At 53.7% G+C, this 22,661-nt stretch overlaps 1 protein-coding gene and 1 long non-coding RNA gene across 5 annotated transcripts in view; one reads left to right on the forward strand and one right to left on the reverse strand.

Moving 5' to 3' along the window:
- Positions 1–520: 520 nt before the first annotated feature.
- PEBP4 (phosphatidylethanolamine binding protein 4) overlaps positions 521–22,661 on the reverse strand; it is a 216,608-nt gene continuing 194,467 nt past the window's right edge. For all 3 annotated transcript variants that reach the window (XM_012435312.2, XM_012435313.3, XM_012435311.2), the window contains exons 5-7: positions 14,219–14,264; positions 11,896–12,009; positions 521–787 (exon numbers count right to left, since the gene is read on the reverse strand). In XM_012435312.2, the coding sequence (XP_012290735.2) occupies positions 633–787; positions 11,896–12,009; positions 14,219–14,264 (315 nt within the window). In that variant the 3' untranslated portion in view covers positions 521–632. The remainder of the gene's footprint in view (positions 788–11,895; positions 12,010–14,218; positions 14,265–22,661) is intronic.
- Positions 1,202–22,661, forward strand: part of LOC105705418 (uncharacterized) — a 33,057-nt gene continuing 11,597 nt past the window's right edge. Inside the window, exons 1-3 of one of the 2 annotated variants that reach the window (XR_001104671.2) lie at positions 1,202–1,416; positions 13,711–13,872; positions 20,447–20,541. This is a non-coding gene — a long non-coding RNA (uncharacterized LOC105705418). Of the gene's footprint in view, positions 1,417–13,710; positions 13,873–20,289; positions 20,542–22,661 lie in introns of those variants that run through there. The other variant, XR_010339583.1, reaches the window with a different exon arrangement.

Here is a 22,661-nt window from a genome sequence, read left to right on the forward strand (position 1 = left end):
AAATCAGGCCCCCTTTGCACCCTCATTGTACTTACTACAATTTATCATGTGTTGGGGATATTTGCTTTCCCTGCTGGACTGGAAGCTCCATGAGGTGAGCACCACGCTGTGTCTGCCCTGTCGACCCATGCATGTGGATGAGGCATGCATCCCCAGTGCCTGGAGGAAGGCCAGGTGCATCCCACATGCAACAATATTCTATGAATGAATGTTGTCGAATGTCAGAGCTGGAAAGGCCATGGTGATAAACCAACCACCCTCTCCCACTTCTTCCTACCTCCGTGTCACAGCCAAGGGAGCAGAACTTTGGAGAGGGTAAGAGGTTTCCCTGAGGTCCCACAGTGACTCAGTGACAGTTTGGGCGTAGGGATCACTATGTCCTGCCTGTCTGTCTATTCCCCTCTCTTCCCACCCAACCACTTGCATTTACAGAAAAACCTCAGTCCCCAGTGCTGGATATTGGCTGTTTCTTCCTCTTGTTGGTTTCAAAGGAACACAAGTTAGGAAGCAAAGCACCAAGCCCTGGATGATTTTTTTTTTAATTTGGAAGAGAAGGGGTTCCGTACCCACACTGTCGGTGGTGGGCAGTATGACACGCACCTGGACAGCGAAGCCTGCTGTTTAGCAGGCAGCTATCTCTGCTTGCGTTTGTGCTTGGGCTCGCTGGCCCCTCCTCTGGGAGCCTGGAGGGTTGGCAAGTCCTGGTAGTTCTGGGTCATGAACTGGGTGCTTGCTTCAGGTTTGCCCAGGTGGAAGCAGTTCAGAAATCTGTCCATTTTCCAAGAGCCTGGAAGGACAAACAGAACACAGGGAGGCAGTGAGAGAGAGCCATGGACTTGAAAGCTGGCAGCGGCCTGAGAGGGAGGCCAGTTTAGGGGAGCAGAGGCAGCAGGTGACATGATGGCCGTGTGGCATAGTGGCTGGGGGAGCTTCTGGCTCCTGCCACAGAGGCAGCCCCTGCATGTCAGCAGAGCCTCTGAACAGCAGCAAAGCTGCCTGCTCCCCAGAGGGTGGTGGGGACTGAGCCCAGACTGAGTCAAGGATGCCTGAGATCTGTTCCCCAGCACCTCTGTTTAGCAAAACTCTGCGTTCTCACTCCCAGGCAGAAAGGAAGCCCAATCACGCGGACTGCCCACTTCCTCCACTCACACCCTCTCCCTGCATGCTCTCCTGACCCCAGGACAGAGGCTTTACTGCTGCCTTCCTTCACACCTGCTCACCCCTGCTGCTGGGGCTGAGATTGGCGGAAGTATCTGTGCTGTTCTTTCAATCTTCTCCCTCAAACCCCAACCAGCTCCTCCTCTCTGTCCCAGGACATGGCGTGCACCAGAGTGCCTTCCCCGTGGCAAAAGCAGAGGAGCAGCCCCTGGACCCTGGTGGGGGAGCTGAGCCTGCAGAAACCCAGACTGTGCCCAGGTCAGAGGGGCTCCTTTTCAGGGGGAGAGAGCACAAGTGTGTACAGGGGGGCACGAGGTACATCTCCCCGGAGTGAGTGTGAACAGGCCTCATGGCAAGGTGCGGAGGGCACAGCCCGGGGCGTGGACTGAGGCTGAGGGAAGTGGTCAGAGGCACATTCCCACGTTCTTGTTTCCCAAACCCTGGGTGTCAGGCACCCTGGGCAGAGGCTTGCCAGGAAAAGGCAGGATGTAGTTCAATTTGAATCTCAGATAAACAGCAAACCGTTTGTTGCTGTGAGCATGTCCCACATTCTGCATGGAGCATACTTCTGTGGATTTTTTCTTTTCATTGTTTATCTGGAATTCACATTTTACTGAATTTTATTTCAAATCCTGCTTTTTTGTTGTTGTTGTTGTTGTTGTTGTTGTTGTTGTTTTTGCTAAATCCAGCAACCTCCCTGGGTGGGGAGGGTGCTTGGGGAAGACCCTGTCCAGAGCAGAGTGAGGTAGTGTGGATATTAAGTGGATTAATGGAGATCAGTCATCTCTGATACCCCAACTGAAGAGGGCTGGGGGCCGGCAGCCTAGAATTCCTCTCAGAGCCTCACCTGAGACACACGGGCCACCAACCCTCCCACCTACCTGTCTCATCGGCTAGCACCCACAACCCTTTTCATAGCAATGAAGATAGCAAGCCCATTGAAGCATTCTTGCTGGCATTTCAAATATGTTCTTAAGGAGAGGATAATTTTTAATCCAAAACCCAAAATAACAATAACAATAATGTAAATAATAGCAATAACACCTCAATTTCTGTGCTTCTTATGTGTTGATACTACTCTAAGAGCTTGGCTCGTAAATCACTTCATCCTCACACCAATCCTTAAAAGGGAGGACTGTTCCCATACCCAGTTCACAGATGGGACGACTGAGGTGCAAGGTGGGTACTGGCAAGGAAGCTTCAAAGGGGTAGGGAGGGAGGAAAGGCCTTTGCAGGTTCTCTCAAATCCTATCTGACAAAGTGGCTGCATGCTCAGATGGGGCTCAGAGGGGCTGGAAAACAAGGGGCTTCAGGAGTTCTTTTGGAGAAAGGGTGGCCAAGATGCTGAGAAAGCCTCTCCCGCTGGAGGTGTATTGACTGCAGCCGGGTTCTCCTAGGAGTCTCGTTGTCACCTGAGTGACACCCCAGGAGCCCAGCTGGCTGGGAGGAAAGGGATTTTGGTATTATGACCCTGGAAAAGAGTGTGTGCACACACATGTGTATGCGTGGGTACAAGTGTGCATATGTATGTATGCTGGTGTGTGTGTGTGTGCATGCATGCCAGGGTAATAAGGACTTATGGGTGAATTGGTGTGTGGCAGGAACCGGGACCAGGGGCCTTCCCCACCATAGGGCAGAAAGGAACCTGCATGGCAGGAAGGAAACTGAAACCCTCACGAGGCTAGGGCAAGCTGGGGGGAAGAAATCCCCTCAGTCCAGAGCAAGAGCTGGCTCCCCTCGCTAGTTTGGAAGCCTCTGAACCTGCGGTGCCCTGGGGACCTCATGGCTTCTTTCCAGCCCCAAGTCGACAGCCCTGTGATTCTCGCGGCTCCCGGGCAGCTCCTGAAACCCAGCCTCTCGCTGCCTCTTATCCTGGCTCGGCCGCGACTCCTTACACCCCCCCTACCCGTTTCCTGCCACAGAGGGCAAGTTCTAGAAGGCAGAGGGGGTGAGTCAGGCCCTTGGGGTGTGTGGGGAGAGCTGGGGAGCTAGGAAGCTGCGGCTTCCGTGGTCACGGCTCAGAGGAAAGCCCCTTCCTGAACGGCACCGCCGTCCCTGAGAGGCAGACCGTCCGAGGCCAGGCAGGAAGAGGGCAGTGCTGCTGTCTGTGCTTGGGCCGCTCTGCTGTGCCCTGGATGCACCCAGGCCGGGCTTTTCCTGGGATGAGGGCAGGGACAGTGCGGGTACCACAGAGGCCTCTGTGGTGGGAGGCCTTGGCTGAAGGGAGAAAGGAAGAGGAAGCTGTCTGATGCCTGTCTCACGAGCCAACTGCCCTGTGGCTGGGACACAGAGGCCTGGGCATCTCAGGACAGGGCTGTCACATAAGACGTACGGGTTGATCCCTGCACGGCCGTAGGGGGTGCCATTCTCATCCTGCATAGCCAGACCCAGTGGCCCTGCCTAGAGGCCATTCTCCCACTTGCTGGTCAGTCCTGATAGGAAAGATGTTAGCGACGAGAGATGTCAGATACCAGTGATGTTCCAGACGGGGGCCAAGCGGGGAGTGGATAACCTCATCTAAAGTCACCGGGGTGTCTGGGTCACAACTGTGTGCCTGGCCTCCTACTACACTCTAGCAGGGAATGATGTCTCCTGTCTTCAGCAGCTGGGGAAGGGGCTCCTCCTCAGAGTTTTAGTCCCAGGGACTGTGATGATGGCAGGAACGTTTGGGACCGGCCCTGGGGCAGGTCTTGACAGTCACTCTCTCTACCCTGAGCTTCCCCCATCTACCGGGCTGGCTTTCCACTGTTTGGGAGCAGTTTGTCTCGTGCATCTGGATGGCTCCATTGGGCCTGTTAGGGCTAAGCATGCATCTGAGGAACTGAGAGGTGCCCCGCCGAGTTCAGCCAACCCCAGCCCCCTTGCAGGAATTGGTGGAATGAGGAGGTCTGCTCCCTTGCTAGAAGTGCAAGCTCTTAGGTGAGGTCAGACCCCAGGTTCAGGGCCCCTTTAGCACTGGCAGCCATCCCCCTGGTCCTTTGCCAGGCATGGGGTCAGTGGAGCTGCCTTATTTCACCTCCTGCCCTCGGCGAGTTTCTAATATAATACAAGTAATACTGAACTAATCACAATCCGGTCCTTCGAAGGGTGGCTTTGGCCAGCAGTAGAACTTTGTAGTCTGGGTCCCTGGCAGACAAGGTCCCCAGCCCTAGTGACAGCCCTGGATTCCCTTTAGCAGGCCCCTTCTTTTCTTTTTTTATTTTGGAGACAGGGTCTAGTTATTTTGCCCAGGCTGGGGTGCAGTGGCACCACCGCTGCTCACTACAGCTTCGACCTCCCAGGCTCAGGTGATTGATCCTCTCGCCTCAGCCTCCCAAGTAGCCGGAACCACAATTTTGTGCTACTGCACCTGGCTAAAAAAAATTATTTGTAGAGACAAGGTCTCCCTACCTTGCCCAGGTTGGTCTTGAACTCCTGGCCAAGTGATCCTCCTGCCTGGGACTCCCAAAGTGCTGGGATTACAGGTGTGAGCCACTGCACCTGGCCAGGGCCCACTCTTAAGACTTCCCAGGAGTAGAGGATAACAATTCCTGGGTGACCGTGCTGTAGCCAAGGGACTGACCTGTCACTTGGTCCTCAGTGGGTGTTGATGTATTTCCCTCTTAGCCTGGGAAGTGGGGTAGGGAGGCTAAGAGAGGGAGCTGTCCCCTCACCCCAGCTCCATTATCCCATGGGCCCCTATTCTGGTGGGCTGGAGAACAGGGAGTGGGTTGCTGAGCCCTTGAGGTTGGAGCTGTAGCAGCCTCTTGTCCCAAGGCAGTCTCGGCAAGGACAGGGGCCACTGGATCCGGCTGGGAACAGCCCTGTCCCTTCAAGTGGTGACCCATATCTACCCAAGGTGAGCACCCTCTTCCCCGGCCTCCTTGCCTCTCCCCTTACGCAAGGGCACCACTGCTTCTTGTCAGGGGACGGTGGCCCTGAAGAAAAAAACAAAAATCCAACTCCAGCCTAATAACTGCCCCGCAGAGAGCCCAGCTCAGGTCTGTAATTTGTCTGGATCGTCGCGGGACTGGCCTCATTGATAGAAGCGCTGATACCTTTCTGCCGAGATTAATGATGTCCTGGCGGTGGTAGGCGGGAGGCCTGAGCCTTTTATTTTTTGTGCCATTAAATGACATCCGGAGACTTCCACTCAGGACCTGAAAAGCCCTCGTTCCATCACATCCAATTACTCTGGGAGGAGATTTGCTGAGTGGCTGATCCTGCCGGCTCCAGAGGCTTTGGGGTAGTGGGGGGCACTTTGGGGTAGTGGGGGGCACTTTGACTTTGGCAGGAGAGGACGGGGATGCCACGGGAATTCGGGGGTGCTGAGAGGTGACCTGCATCTCCTCTGGAGAGAGGACCAAGGAGGGCTGAAGAAGGGAAGCTGGTTCTCATTATCCAGCCAGTGCATTCCCTAGGCCTCCTTCTCCCTTCTGCAGCTGGGGGTGGGGCGGGAAAGGGATCAGGAGGATGGGAGACTCCAAGCTGCCAGTTTAGCCCCCAGTGATAAATTCCAATATTCGGTAGCGGCGACAGTTGGCTGGAGTTTTGCGTAGAATATGGGAGCTTATCTGTGGTTTCCCCACGATGTGTTCAGTGTTGCTTGGGATGGCTGACGTCTGGCTGGACTGGGACCTGCTTCTTGAGGGGATCTGCCTGGGGCCCACGGAGATTTCAGGCGGTTCCCAGCCTGGGCGCCTGTCTGAGTGTTGCCAGGGATGGCCCCAGCTGGGCGGCTGCCAGGCCCCCGGTTCTACCCGCTTGGCCAGGTGGGTGGGGCCCTTCCGAGGAGGAGCGCCTCCTGCCACAAGCCCACACAGTGATCAGGGGCTGGACCCTGGGGGATGCTGGGGCTGGGCCAGGTGAACCACCATGGGAGGTCACGGGGGTGGGCTGTATTTGTGTCTGTCTGTGTGTGCGCCGGTGGTAGGCAGTCTGAGGGCGGGGGCTGCTCTCCAGGCAGGGGCCCCTTTCCTCTCAGGCCTCTTCCCTCCATGCTTCCTGACACAATGTGCTGCTGTGCTCTGCTACCAGGCTGGTGGATTTCCTCCCAGCCTCATCCCTCTGCAATACCTCCTTTCCTTGAAGCTGCATGGGGCTCTGCTGCTCTTGGCCCCAGGATACCCTTCATTCTCACCCACCGAGCCCTGCAGGCCTTCAGATGCCACAAGCAAGACTTCAGCCCCTGCGTGGCAAGTCCCTGCCTGTCTCTCCTCTCTGACCCCCGTGGGTGGGTGGCTCCACCTCTGAGCTGCTGAATTTGGGTGGCTGTGGTGCTGGCCAGGCTTTTGGCTGCCTGGCCCAGGACTCCTGTTTTGCAATGAGCAAGTGTCCCCTCTGAAGGCCCCAAGGCTGCCCAGGAGGTGGTGACCTGAGCCTCTCTTGCCCGTTAGTTCCCAGCCCGTTGGCACCATCCTTGGCTCTTGGCCTTGGAGTGGCTTCTGGAGCAAGTGATGGCATGTCCTTTGGTGGGGCAGAGAGGGGATTTCCCCTGTTCGCTTGCAAGAGGAGTGTGAGACTGGCTTGTGACACCTCTGCGTGAGGTGACTGAGGTGTGGTGTGGCACAGACCACAGCTCCCCAGGAGTCTGAGGCTCAGCCACAGCCAGGAGAGGGCATGTGCATGGACCATTCTGGGCAGCTGCTGCTGGCCAAGGAGGCCCAGGACAGCAGGATGCAATTGTGCCCTGTCTATACCCCTACTGGAGCCCAGAAGTCTAGTGGTCTGGGTCAGGAGAGCGGGGATGTAGGCAAGGTGGTGGCAAGTGCAAAGAGCCCTTCCTGGGAAGTCAGGAGCAAGTGGAATGGCTGTTAACTGTGGGTGCCCTCAGTCAATCACGCCACTCACTGTTCCAGGCTTCGCTTTCCTCATTTGCCCTGGAGTAGGGGGGATGGTCACTGTTCTGCCCCCTTGACATCATTGGCAAGGGGAAGGCCAGGGAGGGGAAGGGCGGCTGGTGGAGAGGCTGGTGGATAGGGAGCCCTGCCTGCCCCGGGTTGCCACAGGGAGGACGTGGATCAGTACAGAGACTGTCACTTGTGGGCACGGTGCTCACAGAGGTGGCTGCCTTCTCAGGTGCTGAGGGGAGCTGACCTGTGTTTGTGAACGTGGGAGTGTGAGAATGCGCAGATCCATGTGTGTGAATGGCTTCTGGATGTGTATACGTGGGTGTGTCCCATACACAGACACACTCACTGAAGGGAAGCCCACAGTGGGCTGGGCACAGGGAGGTGGGAGAAGGGGAAGGAAGACAGGTGAGCTCTTCTCTCAAGGAATTCATAGTCTCGTGGTGGCAGAGGGGCCACCACTCGCTGTGAGTGGAAAATGATTTAGGAACACAAAAGAGATCAAAGCCGATGTCTGGGGAGGCACAACAAATGCTGTGTGAGTGGAGGAGACGGTGAGACTTGAGAAGCCAACAGCAGGCGGGGGAGGCCTGGCTGCGTGGATCAGCCCTGTCGGGTTGTTCTAGACGGCATGATAGAGGGCCAGCAGCCGGGACTGGGGCCTGGAAGGTGGACAAAGCATTGTAGGTCTGGGAAGGGGAGAGTGAGGTGCCCAGGTGGGCAGTGGTGGGCAGGACGTGAGCAAAGTGGTTCAGGGGCTTTCTGGCAGTATCCCACACGGAGGGGCAACTGTACGAGGTGCAAATGAAAGCTGCCTGGGAGGGAAGATGTCCCCCTCAGAGGGGAGTTCACTTGGAATCAGAGGGAGAAGGCGCAGTGTATCACAGGACTGAGATAATGCCGCCTGCAAATCCAGAAAGGCAAAGTGTGGCCTTTGGGACAAGCGTCGCACAGCTGTCCTGTGAAGTCAGGCCAGCCAGCCCTTGTCAGAGGCACCACTTAAGGCTGTTCAGGTTTCAGGGGTCTCCCTGCTCCTCCCGCACTGGGGACCAGTTATGCTTGTGCTGTTTGAATATTTCCCCTGACTCAGCAAGCACCACCTATCCACAGAGCTACACCAGGGTGAGTTCACACGTGCATGACAGCAGGGACACCATCATATGGTGACTTCTCACAGCACCTGAAACAGCGCCTTGCACACACTAGGCATCTGGCATCGGCTGAGTGAATGCAGAGGGCATTACTGAGTTATGCCAAGTGTGGTTCAGAAAGTGACCAGAGAGGAAGGAGGTGTGCAAAGGTAGGAGGAGGGGGGTGGCAGGGCAGGGTTTCATCAGCTAGAAGCGGGTAGCTCTCAGCCTCTCCAGGGCTCTTGCTGTGTTCCTGACCTCCTGGTATCTGATGGAAGACCTCTACCAGGAAATGTCGGGGCTGGACGGGAGAGTCGAGACTCATCAGCTGGTCCCTGCATTTATTGGGCAGAACAGGGAGGTGAGGAGAGCTCGGGAAGCTGGGAACAAATCAATTTCAGGTCATTCAATTGCAGATCAGCTAGTCCAACCCCTTATCTTGATGAGGTCAACATCGAGGCCCAGGGATGGGAGGTCGCTCGACCAAGGTCACACAGTCAGAGTTGGGACATCAAGATCTCCTCCTTTGCTGACTACATGTACATTGTCCTGGGGAATCCTGGGGAGAATTCTGAATAATACCATCCCCGCACCTCTCTACATAGTCATGGCCAACTCTATTAGAATCATCTCAAGCCCCCTTCTCCACCTAAGCCTGTCATTCACCCACAAGATCCAGGGAGGGAAGAGGCCTGAACAGGATGGGGTTCGGTGGCCCGTCTACCATAGATGCTCCTCTGCCTGGCTTCTGTAGGGTGACTTTTCCCCTCGAGTCTCTAGAAGCTGTTCCTGCCTGGTCACGCAGGGGACACAAGCAGCTGGTTAAACCACACTGCTTCCCCCAACCCCTGACACCCCACTTCCTCCACCGACTCCCTCCCATGGAGAGAAATCTAGATCAAGGCAAGTCCTGGGGCCTGTGTTCATTGGCAGAGCCCCAAGGTCTGGTCTCCCGAGCACCAGTCCAGCCCTGGGCTCCATGAGTCCTCAGGCACTGTCCAGGTGCTTCAGAGAGCACCAGGCCCTCAGCGTTTCAATGTTGTGCAAGGACCTGGGGTTTCTGCTTTTGCGATTGCCCCCGGGTTCATCCACACCTCACTGCCTCGTGTCTCGACTCCTCTGGCGGTGTCCTGTCCTCTCGTTCTGGTCACTTCTGCCTGCGCCTCCAGGTTCATCATCTCCAAAGAGTCAAAGAGTGACTTCTGAGTGTTGCTTCTCTGGTGAATAATCTCTAATGGCTTCCTGGAGTCAACCCAAAAAAGCCACTCCTCTGCCAGACTTTTGAGAACCTTCTTTTTCCCCTTCCCCTCCATTTTCTCACTTAAAAAATAATCTGCATCTGTGGTTTCTCCAGCCCAGAGCTCCCTCTTCCTTCACTCGAGGATTCAGATCTCCTCCTTCTCTAGGGCCCAGCCCTGCTCCAACCTCCTCCCTGTGGCCTCGGGGCCGTAGAAATTTGTAGATCACTTGGAGTCAACCCCTCATTTTCTAGATGAGGAAACCGAAGCCCAGCGAGGTTCATTGATTGACCTCAAAGAGAAATCACTAGCTAGAGAGAGGGGAGTCCAGATTACCTCACTCTATAATAAAACAGTTTTGTACCCTCTCTGGCCGGAGAGGGTACAGTGTTCTGGAGGGAACAAAATGACAGGAAGGGAAGAGCTCTGTCCCTGCTTCCACAGATCTCCAACTGTCTTTACAGTTAGAATCACACAATTAAGTGTTTAATTACAACCTGCTCTGCATTGTTGTTTAATTGATTTCAAAGTAGACTGTAAGCTGCTTGAGGGCAGGGAAAATTCCTGATGCCCTTGACTGTGTCTTCTCTGAAGTTCCCAGCACAGCACTGGGCACATGGAAGGCATCACATGGCAGGATTGGGACCGTGGCTGAGGCTTTCTTTCTTCTTGGAAGGCCATTTTCTTTTTTTTCTTTTCTTTTTTTTTTTTTTGGAGACAGAGTTTCGCTCTTGTTACCCAGGCTGGAGTGCAATGGCGTGATCTCGGTTCACCGCAACCCTTGGAGGGCCATTTTCAACTCCATCCAGATGCAAGTCCAGTTCCTAAGTTCCCCATGGACGAATGGTGGGTCAAGGAGTGGGGTGGAGAAGTACACAAGACTAAACAACGGGTTTCAGGCCCAGCACATGCCTTTCTGCTTCCTTGCCTGGTCATCAACATTTTGGGAGGGCGGGTCAGGCTTTGGCTGGTCCCTCAGGCCAGTGTTTTCTGGAGGACAGGCTGCGGACAAGCCTCAGGATCCCCAGTGTGCAGAGTAGGGAAGCGTCTTTGTGTCTGCAGCTCTCTTCTACCCTTTCTGTCCCTCCTCATGGCATCTCCTGATGCTCTGTCCTTCCCTCCATCCTGTCTTCAGAAAGCACTTGCTCCTGCGAGAGGCTCCTGCCCTGGGTATAGGCATGGTGACCCCAGAGTCTCATGGTGGGGCTCAGAGGCATTGCCTCATTTTATGAGAACTCCATGGGTGGGGGAATGTCATAGGCTGAGGTCCTGACATCTTTGGTGAGACCGGTACCCAGGGTGCTGGAGACATTTTTTCTTGGTCTGGGCAAGATACATATTTTGTTTCCTTCTCTCTGCACCTAAACTTAAAAGTGTGTCCCTGGCAAAGCTATCTAAACAGATTTGCAGATCGGCAAGGCACTGAGGGCACCTGGGGAAGGTTCACCTGTGGAAAGTTTGCACCAACTCCCCTCCCAGGGTGACCCGGAGCCCTCTGTGATTGGTGGGCCCTGCGCGGCACATCTGAAGTGCCCCATCGCTCAACCTGTGCCTTTCTGAGCTCCATGTTCCTCTCCTCTGGGGCCTCAGGCACTGTGGTTGTAGCAATACCTGTGCCGGCTTCCCAGTGGGTGGATGTTTGGCCAAGGTCACTGGGTGAGAGGAAACGGCTGACGACACCCACCCTCCCACTCGCCTTCCTGCCAGCCCGGGGGACATGCTCCTTGTACTCTCAGACGGCATTTGTGCAGCCTCTATTGTCTCCCTTTCCCTAACATTGGGGAGGTGATATAGTGCACAGGGGTGGCTTTATTTCCCGTTTGCTGGAAGAGAAGTCTAAGGCTCAGATGGCTGGTGGGGGAGTCGGGGGCATGGCTCACACGGGGTCAGGTGAGTCACTGCGTGTATTGCAGGGGACAAGCAGCCACGGCTCCTGCTCCCTGGCGCTGGTGGTGGGAGGACCGAGGCCAAGTAGGCGGGGTTTGCCATTAGGAGGCTACAGGAGTTGGTCTGCTCCAGAGGCCAAGGAGGGCTGCTAGAGAAGCCAGTGGAGGGGGGATGGTGGGGGACATCTGCACCCCATCACTGAGATGGCATAGCCGACCCAATAATTAGCAACCCGTGAGGATAGACTGGCAGGGTGGCATTCCAGGGCCCTCTTGCCCAGATCAGACTCAATTACAGAGTACAATGACTTGCCAAAGTTCTGGGGCAGCTGCCTGTACATGCCATGCAAAGTTTCAGGGTACTCTTCTCCCTGGCTCCAGTCCCCACCTTTGAGACTCTGCCTTACATACCAACCGACCCAGCTAGAGCCTCCACATAGGTCTGCGGGACTTACTTCTCAAGGGAGACCACATCTGACGCCAGCATCTTTAGGGCACTCATTCCAATTGGCTCCCAAGAAACACCAGCCTTTGACCCCAGTCTCCAAGGCTCATGAATGGGGGTCAAGGTCCCAATTTCCCCATAAATGCATTTAGCGTCAGTTCCACCCCAGAATTCACCCTGGTGGTGGCTGGAAGGATGAGAAGGTCTTACCTCGAGTTTTGTTTTCCTTGGGAAGGAGAGAGATGACTTTTCCTTCCTGAAGGTAGACGAAGAACTGGTAGCGATGGAAGCCACTGTGTGCTGGTGGGGAGGGAGCCTGGTAGGCTGCAGGCAGAAGAAGGAGAGAGGTGGGCATCACATCCCACAATACCCAGCACAGAGCTCTCTGCCTTCCCATGGTCCTACTGACCTCCCTGGGGTCCCAGATCAAGGCTCACCTGTGCAAACCATTAGGATTTGTATTTGATGGGATCTCACCTTCAGTGTCTTCATTTAAGAAGTACATGTATTGGTGAGGGTGACAGTGGGGAGAAGGGGGTCCGAGAGGAAACACCCTGAGCTGGCTTGAAGGCCTCGGGTGCTGGCGTGGCTCCCAGGCCTTTATGGGCCAGTGGGTGCGGGCATTGTCCTGTTTTTGCTTTAGTCTATCCTGATGGACTTCCTGCCTCAAGAGAAGCCCATCTTCCTCTGTGAGTGTGTTTGGCAGAGGATTTTTATTTATTTTTTCGGCATTTCCTTATGAACTCAATCCCCAAAGAAGCCAATTTCTTGGCTGCATCTGGAGGATCTGGAAATGGTTATGAGGGTGGGTGGGATTGGGTTCAAAGGTTTGATCATGGGAGCTGTAGGAGCTGGGCGCTTGTGGGACCGAGGAGAAGGCCCCTCTCCCACTCCTTCCCTCTCCCTGCAGGGGGCTGGGCTTTTTTTCTGGGGGAAACATGGGGTGGGGACATCCTTCATTCTTCCCCTAAGTCTACGCAAGGAGTCAAGGTCCTGCTGGCCTGGCCTGGGTCTTTCAAGGTGGGCCTCTTTCCCAGAGTACTTCACCCCTTCCCACTCCCCTTCCCTCTCTCCAGCTTCCTTTCCAAGGAGGAGAGCCAGGCTGGAGCCAAGAATCCTCCTGGGTGGGTGGGAAAGAAGCATTTGCAATGAGGATGTTGGTGGGAGGGAGTATTGGTCCTTTATGACCACCTCCCCTTCTTTCCTCTCCTGATCATTAAACAAAAGCACGACTTGCTGCTTGGAGCCATTGGAAGAGTCTCTCACTTCCAATGCACTCTCACCAGTGCACTTCTGGCCACTGGTGGCCTCCAGCATGCCAACAGCTGGGGAATTCCTGACTATTCATCTTTCCCTGCATTTTTGGATCACAGATCAGATGTGTGTGTGTGTGTATGTGTGTGTGTGCGTGTGCACGCTCAGAATGAGAGCAGAGCTGGGTGTGCTGAGATCCATGTGAGTGTGTGTGTTTGGGGGTCTCCACTCGGGGCAGGTGTGCACACATGAAGAGCCAGTGTGCAAATGCCCTGAGGCTGATTTAGAGGGCCTGTGAGTGTGTGTGTAAATGCAGGTTGACCAGCATTTCTTCCTAAACACCACTAGTGCTGAGAAAGACTTCTGAGCACAGTGGGTGCCAGGGAGTCTCCTCGTGTGTGTGGGTATGGAGGGCAGGTGGGACAAGTCAGTGTGGGCGAGGTGGGTGGGCATGTGGGCTGTGGGACGCACTCCACGGTGGGCACACTCCACACTGCCCAAAACTGGTGACCTCGGTTCTGTGCGGACAAGTCTGAAGTGAGAACTCACTGGTTCTGTGCAATGGGGAATTTATCCTCAAGGGAGACAGAGACTAATGCTTCTCACTAGGGCTTTCCTGGAGAATCCCCTCTTCAGAACCTCCAAAGGCGGAGAAGTGAGGTGTGGGGAGGAGGGGAAGGGGTTCACACATGCTAGGCCACTTCTCTGGGCCAGGTCCTAGGCTGTAGGCCTTCACTTATGACGTCTCCTCCACTTTCCCATTTCCTGGAGGCTCTGAGAGGTGAAGCCAGGCCAACAGTGAGTGATGGTGCTGGGATCTGAATCCAGGCCTGCTTGGTGCCCAACCCAAGCTGCTTCTTGGAACTGCAAGGTGAGGTCTGGTGCCCACTCCTGTGCCAGAGGCTGGCTCACTACCTGAGCATCCCTTTCAAGGTAGGTTGGGGGCATCCTCCTGGGGCAGGGATCTGAGAGAGGGGAGCTGGTGGACAGGGGTTACAAGCAGCCTCTAGTCAGATGGCCCCTGCACTGTGATGCCGGCTGTGTTCCTTACTAGCCGTGCACATGGCGCAGGATGGTCTGTGCCTCAGTATTATCCTCTTTAAAATGGGGACAGTGATGGCAGTGACCATAAAAGGCAGTTGTGGAGATGAAATCAGGGCATCCAAGAAAACTCTCAGGCTGGCGCTAGCATACGACAGAGCAGTGCCATGAGGTCTTCATTTCTGTGATTGTCACTGATGCCCTGGGTGGGGGAAGGCGTCCCTAGGGTCTTACTCACCTGATAACTCCTGGCCCTGAATCTTCCCTTTCTTCAGGTCAGCGCCCTGAAAGAAGAGACAGACAGGGCTGTGAGTTATGCCTGGGCTGCACTTTAGGCCACGTGGGCTCTGCAGCGTTCCTTCTCTCTCTGAGAGAGGAGGATGGGAGAGGAAGGTGGATGTATGGCTGCTTTTGGGAGACAGGGCAGCGAGTGGGGTTTTGGAATGGGTATCTCAGGGGATCCAGGGAGAGAGGACAGACATAGGCGTTGCTGAGGGTGGCCTGGAGGCAGATGGACACTTTCCCTCTAGAGAGGCCCTGTAGGACACTTCCCAAAGGGCTGTCACACAATCCCCTCGGTGCCTGAGACTGGGCGCTGGACATCACCTGCAGCGTCTGGTCAGATCTATGGGAGGCGCTTCCATCTACGGTTCTCTGGATCTTGCTGAGGAGCCCATCCTCTCTGGAGGGAGGAACCCACTCCCTTCGGAGCCTTTAGAATATTAGGCAATGGACTCTGAGCAACCAGTGGGGGAAGGGAAGGCAGGAGGAGGCTACACTGCCTGATTCTGTGGCAGCTTCTCCCCAGCTTCAGTTAACTCAGCCCACAACCCTGGGGCAGTTTCTTTGGCCACTGGGACAGCCTCAGTTTCCCTCCTCTCTTTCCCTCCCTCCTCCCCTCCGCTCGGTGTTTGTGGGATAATGAGGTGACCCTGGGGGTGGGTGCTAATTACTGTTTGTGCAGGACTGGGAGATGCTCAGATGAAAGAGACTGGAGCTGGGCCCCTGGATCTGTGCCATGGCTCAGGGCCCCCAGGTCATGCCAGGGATCCCTGAGGCCCCTAGGTGTGGGGTTTTATAGCCTTAATGAAGGTGATTAGCGTGGCTCTTAATTGAGTCTGCCGACACCTAACTGTGCCCTGGCTACCTTTTCACCAATCCTAGAAGAGGGGCTCATGGGATGCTGGGAGGATGGGAAGAGGTGGGAGGCCCTGTTGATGTGGGGGCAGGTGAGATCCAGCCCCCTAGCTTGAGGTTTATCTTTTATAGAACTAAAGTCCTACTCGCCCAGTCCAGAACCCACTAGATCTCCTTCCCTTCGGACTGCAGCTTGTCTGTTACTGTCCACACTTGGGGCCTCTTGGTCAGATATCCCTCTCCCAAGGCTGGTTCCTATAGACCTAGGTCCCATTTGGTTGGAAGAAGGGGCAGGAGACTGTGGAAGGATAGACCTTTCCCCCACAAGCCCCTTGCTCTTTTTCTTCTTCACCTGAGGCAGGTGAGATAGATTCCTCCCTCCCTCCCTCCCTCCCTCCCTCCCTCCCTCCTTCCCTCCTTCCCTCCTTCCTTCCGTCCTGTCTTTCTTTCTTAATTTTTGGATTCTTGCTCTGTCACCCAGGCTGGAGTGCAGTGGCATGATCTCAGCTCACTGCAACCTCTGCCTCCCGGGTTCAAGCAATTCTCCTATCTCAGCCTCCTTAGTAGCTGGGATTATAGGCACCCACCACCACACCTGGCTAATTTTTGTATTTTTAGTAGAGATGGGATTTCATCATGTTGGTCAGGCTGATCTTGAACTCCTGACCTCAGGTGATCAACCCGCCTCAGTCTCCCAAAGTGCCGGGATTACAGGCATGAGCCACCGTGCCTGGCTGCGATCTCTTTCCTTTAACCTCCTTCCACTCTCCCTTACCCTGCTGTTTTCTGCTCAGGAGAATCTGGGTAGCTTTCCATGTCAGTCCCACCCATTCGGTGGTGTTCACTCCAGCTCTGCCTTGCTCCGCATTCAGCACAGGCCCCCGACTCCCCACATTTTGGGCCTGGCATTATCCAGGCCTGGGTGTGACCAAGGGCTGTGGACTGAGACAAGGATAAGGGGTTTGAGAATGGAAGCCCGTCTCCTTGACACCCATCGTTCCAGGAGAGGAGGGAAGGCCTTCACAGATGCCCAGCAGCCACCGTCCCTACAGAGCTCTTCTGCCACCCTAGCAAGATGGAGAGGTCTGGGACTGAGCTCAGGGAAGCCTTGCCCAGCCCAGTCTGCCCTGAGCTCCTCAGCCTTCCCTTACTCCTTTCCAAGTCAGTCCAGCTAGCAGTTTGTTTAAACAAAACAATAGCAACCTAAGCCGGCTGTTTTTTTCAATTTCCCTGAGGCTTGTATCCCACCCAGAGTGAGGCCGGGAAGTGGGTAAGTGTGGGGGCCAGGGCTCATCAGGTCGGGGAGCTGGTTTGTGTGGAGCTGGAGTGGGTAGAAAGGCGGATCTGGAGCCCTGATGGGGTGGGAAGGCTCTCTATCTCCACCCTTTCACCCTAGGGAGCTCTTCTTATCAATCAGGGCCAGCGTAGGCAAAGACTCTGCAAATCCTTACACTGGGTTCACTCAGGCAAACCACTGACCCTTCCTAGCCACCCAGCAGACCCTGTGCTTGACTGAGGCACTGATGGCAAATGGACTGTTCGGGTCCCCCCTGGAGCTAATCCCATGGACGGGTGCTGGTTTTCACTGGCAGAAAGCACAGGGGAGGACTCGATGGCAGAGGGGCCCCCACATGGCATGGGGTCAGCAGCTGTGATTTGCTCGGATTGTCTTGAGAATTGCCTAAGCTCCCTTTGGCCATAAATGTTCCGTCATTGGTCAGTCCTGGAGGGGCTACAATTTCTACCACAGAATCAACGACCTGTTAGGGTGCTTAGAAAACTAAATTCTAAAAAGTAAGAAAGTTGGGCTCAGGAGAGGGAAAATCCAGAACATTCAAAGGGCTTAGACCTCAAGCCCTTCGAGATCAGCTGACTCAAGTTCTCATGCCTTTTAACCTCAGTGCTGTCCTGTGCTCTTCCTGTGACATCGTGATAATTCCATCATTTCTGTGGGAGGCATAATTTTCCGAAGACCATTATTAAAATACGGAGATATTCTGGAGGGCTGGGGCTGCGGTGAAAATGGGGACCTCCCACCCGATTTATAGCTCTTCTAAACTAGCTTCATGATGGCCAAGTGCAACGGCTCACACCTGTAATCTCAGCACTTTGGGAGGCTGAGGTGGGTGGATTGCTTGAGCCAAGGAGTTGACACCAGCCTAGGCAACATAGCAAAATGTCATCTCTCTACAAAAAAATGCAAAAATTAGCTGAGCATGATGGCCCATGCCTGTGGTCTCAGCTACTTAGAGGACTGAGCTGGGAGGATCACCTGAGCCCAGGGAGCTGATCCTGAGCCATGACGGTGCCACCGCATTCCAGCCTGGATGACAGAGTGAGACCCTGTCTCAAGACAAATACATGGATTAGAATGTCACTTCTAGTCTGCGATCACCCTAGAAAGCTGAAACTCCAGGGATGGATGAGATTCAAGGAAGTTTCAGGAGGTAAGAGGGAGAATTCTGTAGTTTTGACCACTGCTCAGGGCTGCTGGTCTGAGAACAGAGGGGCTTTGGAAGGAGACCCGGAAGGAGGTTGAAACTTTTTAGAATTTAGTTTCTGAAGGCCCCCACCAGGTGTTGATTCTATGGTAGAAAGTTTAGCTCCTCCAGGACTGAGCAGTGAGGGAAGGTTTATGGCCAAAGCTGCAGGGTCTGCTAAGAGCTCCCCCACAGCATGGGCCTCCTCACTGTGACCTTGCTGCCTCCCCCGGCCCGGACTCCAGATGTGCTCTTGCCTCTTTCAGATGGGCTGAGCACAGACCACATCTCCTTTCCCTTCCTATAGCTAAGACAGGCTGACATTTTCAAAAGGAACATGTTTAAATGCTAAGGTTAAAAAAAAAATAAAATATAGGTGACCCTTGAACAACATGCGTTTGATCTGTGTCCACCTGTAAACAGATTTTCTTCAACAAAAGTTACACTGAGTGTGCCTGCCTTTCCCACCTCCCCTTCCACCTCCTACACCTCTTCTGCCTCTGCCACCCCAAGACAGCAAGACCAACCCCTCCTCTTCCTCCTCCTCCTCAGCCCACTCAATGTGAAGATGATGAGGATGAATATCTTCATGATGATCCACTTCCACTTCATGAATAGGAAACATATTTTCTCTTCCTTAGGATTTTCTTAATGCCATTTTCTTTTATCTAGCTTATTTCATTGTAAGAGTACAGTATAGAATACATGTAACATACAAAACATGTTAATTGATTGTTTACGTTATTGGCTTCCAGTCAACAGTAGGCTATTAGTAGTTAAATTTGGGGGGAGTCTAAAGTTATACTCGGATTTTTGACTTTGTTGGGGGTGGCACCCATACCCCCTCATTGTTCAAGGGTGAACTGTAATTATAGAAATTACAGACAACAGAGATGTAGTTCAGTTTCACATCCTCAAGAAGGCTGAAAAGCCCAGGGTGGGTTTCTCAGGAGAGCAGGCCAGGTACACCGAGGTATTTGTAGGATGCCTTGGAGGACATTCTGGGCCCTTCTAAGCATCTGGGACTGGAGGGCCCGGGGAAGGTAATTCTTCCTCATCACCATCCTCTGGAGTTGGGGAGTCTGAGATACCCACGACTCCCCTAGTGACGGAAGGAAGGAGGAGGTGAGTTCCTTAGAAGGAGCCTCAAATTCTCAGGGTCTGAGAAGAATAGTAGTCATCGCATGTTCTCACTTTGGACAATAACACATGGACACAGGGAGAGGAACAAGAACACACTGGGGTTGGTCAGGGATGGGAGCGGGAGGGAGAGCATCAGGATAAATAGCTAATGCGTGTGGGGCTTAATATCTAGGTGATGGGTGGATAGGTGCAGCAAACCACCATGGCACACGTTTACGTATGTGACAAAACTGCACATCCTGCACACGGACCCCAGAACGTAAATAAAATAAAATTTTAAAAAAAGAAAAAAAAATAGTAGTCACTCCTTTTTCCTAGAAGCTGGCCACAGTTGTGTATGTGTATGCACATGTGTGTGTGCATATGCGTGTGTATATGTGCACGTGTGTGAGTGTAGGGTACCTGGTTTGTGCATGACTGCTTGGCACAAGACTAGGCGCAAATTATTCTAATTGCAGAGAAGCAGCTCAACATTGTGACACTTTAGAGGTGCTTCTGGGTTCCTAGAACATAACATTTCCTTTCCAGCCCTCTCCCACCTCAGAGCCCACTGCTTCTCTGGCAAGCTAGCCTGGAACTGGCAGGCGAGATACTCAGGGAACGTTATGGCTTGACTAAGAGTAATGGCAACCCCATTCTCAGTCTGGGATGACGCAGTTTACCTTCCCAGACTTGTCCCGTCTGGGTCAGGTAAAGAGCATGGTGCTGGAAGCCAGGGGTCTATCCCCACCACTAGTACCTTGTATTTTTAACAGGCTTTCAGCGCTTATCCTCCAGGCAACCATCCAACTGATTGATCTCACAACATCCCATGCAGGAGAAGGGCAAATATCTTTAGCCCCATTGGACTGGAGAGAAACCACAGAAGCTTGAGCTCCTTAAGGCCAGGGACTGTACTCTACCCATCTTTGTGACCATGAGACGCTCTGCACACAGTGGGTATAGTCAATGTCCATGGGCGCCCTGGCCCAGTGCCCAGCCCTTGCAACTTCACTCATCCCTACTTAACAAACGCTATCCTTTGGGTGTCCCCATAGGGACAGAGAGCTGCGTTTTCTGCAGCCTTTCATAGACTTGAGGGTCCAGCGACACCCCTCCCTCACCTGGGGGCCCCCTTAGGTAAAGGCTCTTTGGCTTGATTTGGTGTGTGAGGGCCAGCGTGTGGGGAAGGGGTCTGGCCCACTGCTGGTCCCAGCGGGGATGCTGGCCCAGTTTCCTTTTTACTCTTCCATTACCTGTAGGCAACGACCCACTCACCTGGGTGTTTGTGAAGGCCCCAGAGACTCAGGCTAGAGGTCCCCAGAGCAAAGGGTCAGCCCCACATATCCTCCAGCGAGGGAGATGATTTAATCTCTTTACCCACATCTTTCCATTTGCATAGGAAGATTCAATCTTCTCCTGCCTGGGTGCAAACTCCCATCAGAGTGGGAAGCTTTGCTTTTTGATCTCTGGGTGAAAGGTGAAGGTGGTGATGGGGGGATTGGGGAGGATGGGGATGGGGGGACACGCATCAGAAGAGTCCCTAACTTGAAAGGTGAGGCGTAGAAAGGTGTCATGGAGATAAGGGAGAGTAGAGGGAGAAATTAGCAAAACAGAGCACTTGGGGGTGGGGAGGAAGAAATGAGAAAAAAAGGGAAAATGGAAACAGAATTCCAAGCTCCCTGACACTGGCACCAAACAAGAAAGCTCCTTGCTGTTTTGCACAGCTGCCTGCAGGCTGCCAAGTGGCAAAGGATCCAGGAAAAGGCACAGGACTGGAAAGCGCTACCCAGCAATCTGTGTATTCTGCAATTAACAAAGGGTAAGTGAGCGGAAGGCACTGACAGCTCCCAGGCTCTGAGGTCCCCAGGGGCCGCCTAACGCCAGCCTGGAGAAGACCCAGATCCAGAGACTGCTGCCTGCTGCCAGGGAGAGGCTTCCAGTCAATTAACCCCACAGCCTGCTCTTTTGCCCTGGGGCTGGGGAGAGGAGGGATGGCCACTGAGGTGGGTGGAATGAAGCTCGTGGGAAGTGGAAGAAGGAGGCGCAGATCTGAGCTCTCCTGGAAGCTGAGTACTTCTAGACTCCAGGGTGTAGGATGGCCAGTTATTTTGTGCACCAGTTTCCCTCCAGAAATGTCCGTATCAAAGACCTGATGGGCCTTTTCCTGGCACCTGCATGGGCAGTGGGGATAGCTTGCTGAATATCATCTTAAAAGATGCCAATGGGTGCATGGCAGATCCTGGTATCTTGGCACAGACTGGCAATGGGACTCCTGGGTTTTGATTCCTAGTTTGGCTTCAAATCTGGAATTGATTTGCTTCTTGGAGAAAGGAGTTTATCCAGAATGGGAGGAGCTTCACCCAGAGTGTCACCATCCTCCATGACACTGGGTTAAGAGGCGAGATTTCCCAAGGCCCAGGTTGTCTGAGGCTTGAAAAGTACAGGCTCTCCAGGCCCTTTGTTCTAGGACATGCGGTTGCCAATAATGTCACACCATCTTGCAGCTGTGTGTGTGTGATAGTATCTAGCACAAAGCTGGCCCTGATGAATGGTAGCTGGGGAGATGGGTAGACAGATGAATGAATGAGAGGCCCTGTATTGGAGACGGAAACATAATTAAGACACAGGTCATAGTATCAAGGAGCCCCTGATCTAATAGAACAGATAAATCACAAATAACAATTACAGGCCTAAATAACTGAGGCCTAGAGGCTATGCTGGGGGAGCACAAATGAAGGAAGAGATAACTGCTTGGGGGTAGCCATCAGAGAAAGTTATCGAAAGGAGGCTAGATTTGGGACGTTGAAGGATGTAGAGGAGTTTTTCAGTTCTCCAATAGACAAGATAAATGAGGGGAAGGGCAGCTTAGGTTGAGAAAGCTGCCTAAGCAATGTATAAATATGTGCGTGAGATATGAGAAGATTTCAAATGACTTGGCTGTCTGTTGAAGCCAGAATCAGCATGTGTGTCTGCAAGAATCTCAAGATAAGGCTGGAAATGCGGGCTGGGGCTAAGACTGGAATGGCAGGCAGTGCCTCTGATTTCTGAGAATCAAAACTCTCGGCAACCTAACCCCTGGGTCCATAGATCCCAGGCAAGGCTTTTTCTCTTTTCCAAATGATCAGCAACTGTGTCCCAGGAGGGCAACCAGAGCTGGCCGGCTGAGCTGCCTTCCCTGTCAAGAAAGGATGTGGGTGGACCCCGGCTAGGGGACACTGCCCACGTGGCAGGCCAGAGCAGGAGGGTGCTGAATTTTGGCACGGGTGGCCTCACTCAGAGCAGGTATGTCTGGGACCCCTAAGCCCAAACACTTCCCTTTTACAAACAGTAACTTTTTGTTTTAGGTCATAAAAGGACTACATGCTCCTTGTAGAAAAATTGTAAAACACAGAAAAGCACTAGAAAGAAAAAGCATTCACTGGATCCTACCACAGAGACAACTGCCCTGAGAATATCCTTCCTTTCTTTGCATTTTGGTTCCAAAGCTTCTTGTCACACAGATGCCAGTTTTAAGCCCCTGCTCCCTCTGGGTCCTGCACTGGCTGGGACTCCCCTCTGTCTGCCCTTGGGGACCTCCTGCTTGGGGAAACTTGCCCAAGTAACTTTCAGTTCCTGGCACTTAGAGAGCAGGCTGAGTCACGGGAAATTGTGGAACTACCTCCTTTTGACCCTTGCCTGTCATGGGTCACTCATTCTCTGTATGGGGCTCAGGGATGGGGTTAAGAAGAAGGAAAGAAGTAAAGAACACAATATATGGTCTTATTAAGCCTGTTCCTAGAAGTAGATAAGACTGGGGGTGCAGTGGCTCATGCCTGTAATCCCAGCAGTTTGGGAGGCTGAGGCAGGAGGATTGCTTGGGGCCAGGACTTCCAGACCAGCCTGGGCAGCATAGTGAGACCCTATTTCTACAAAACATAAAAAATGAACCAGACGAGGTGG

This window comes from Aotus nancymaae, unplaced genomic scaffold (genome assembly GCF_030222135.1).
Source record: "Aotus nancymaae isolate 86718 unplaced genomic scaffold, 86718_ANA_hifiasm-v0.15.2.pri h1tg000079l, whole genome shotgun sequence".
NCBI classification, from domain to species: Eukaryota; Metazoa; Chordata; class Mammalia; order Primates; family Aotidae; genus Aotus; species Aotus nancymaae.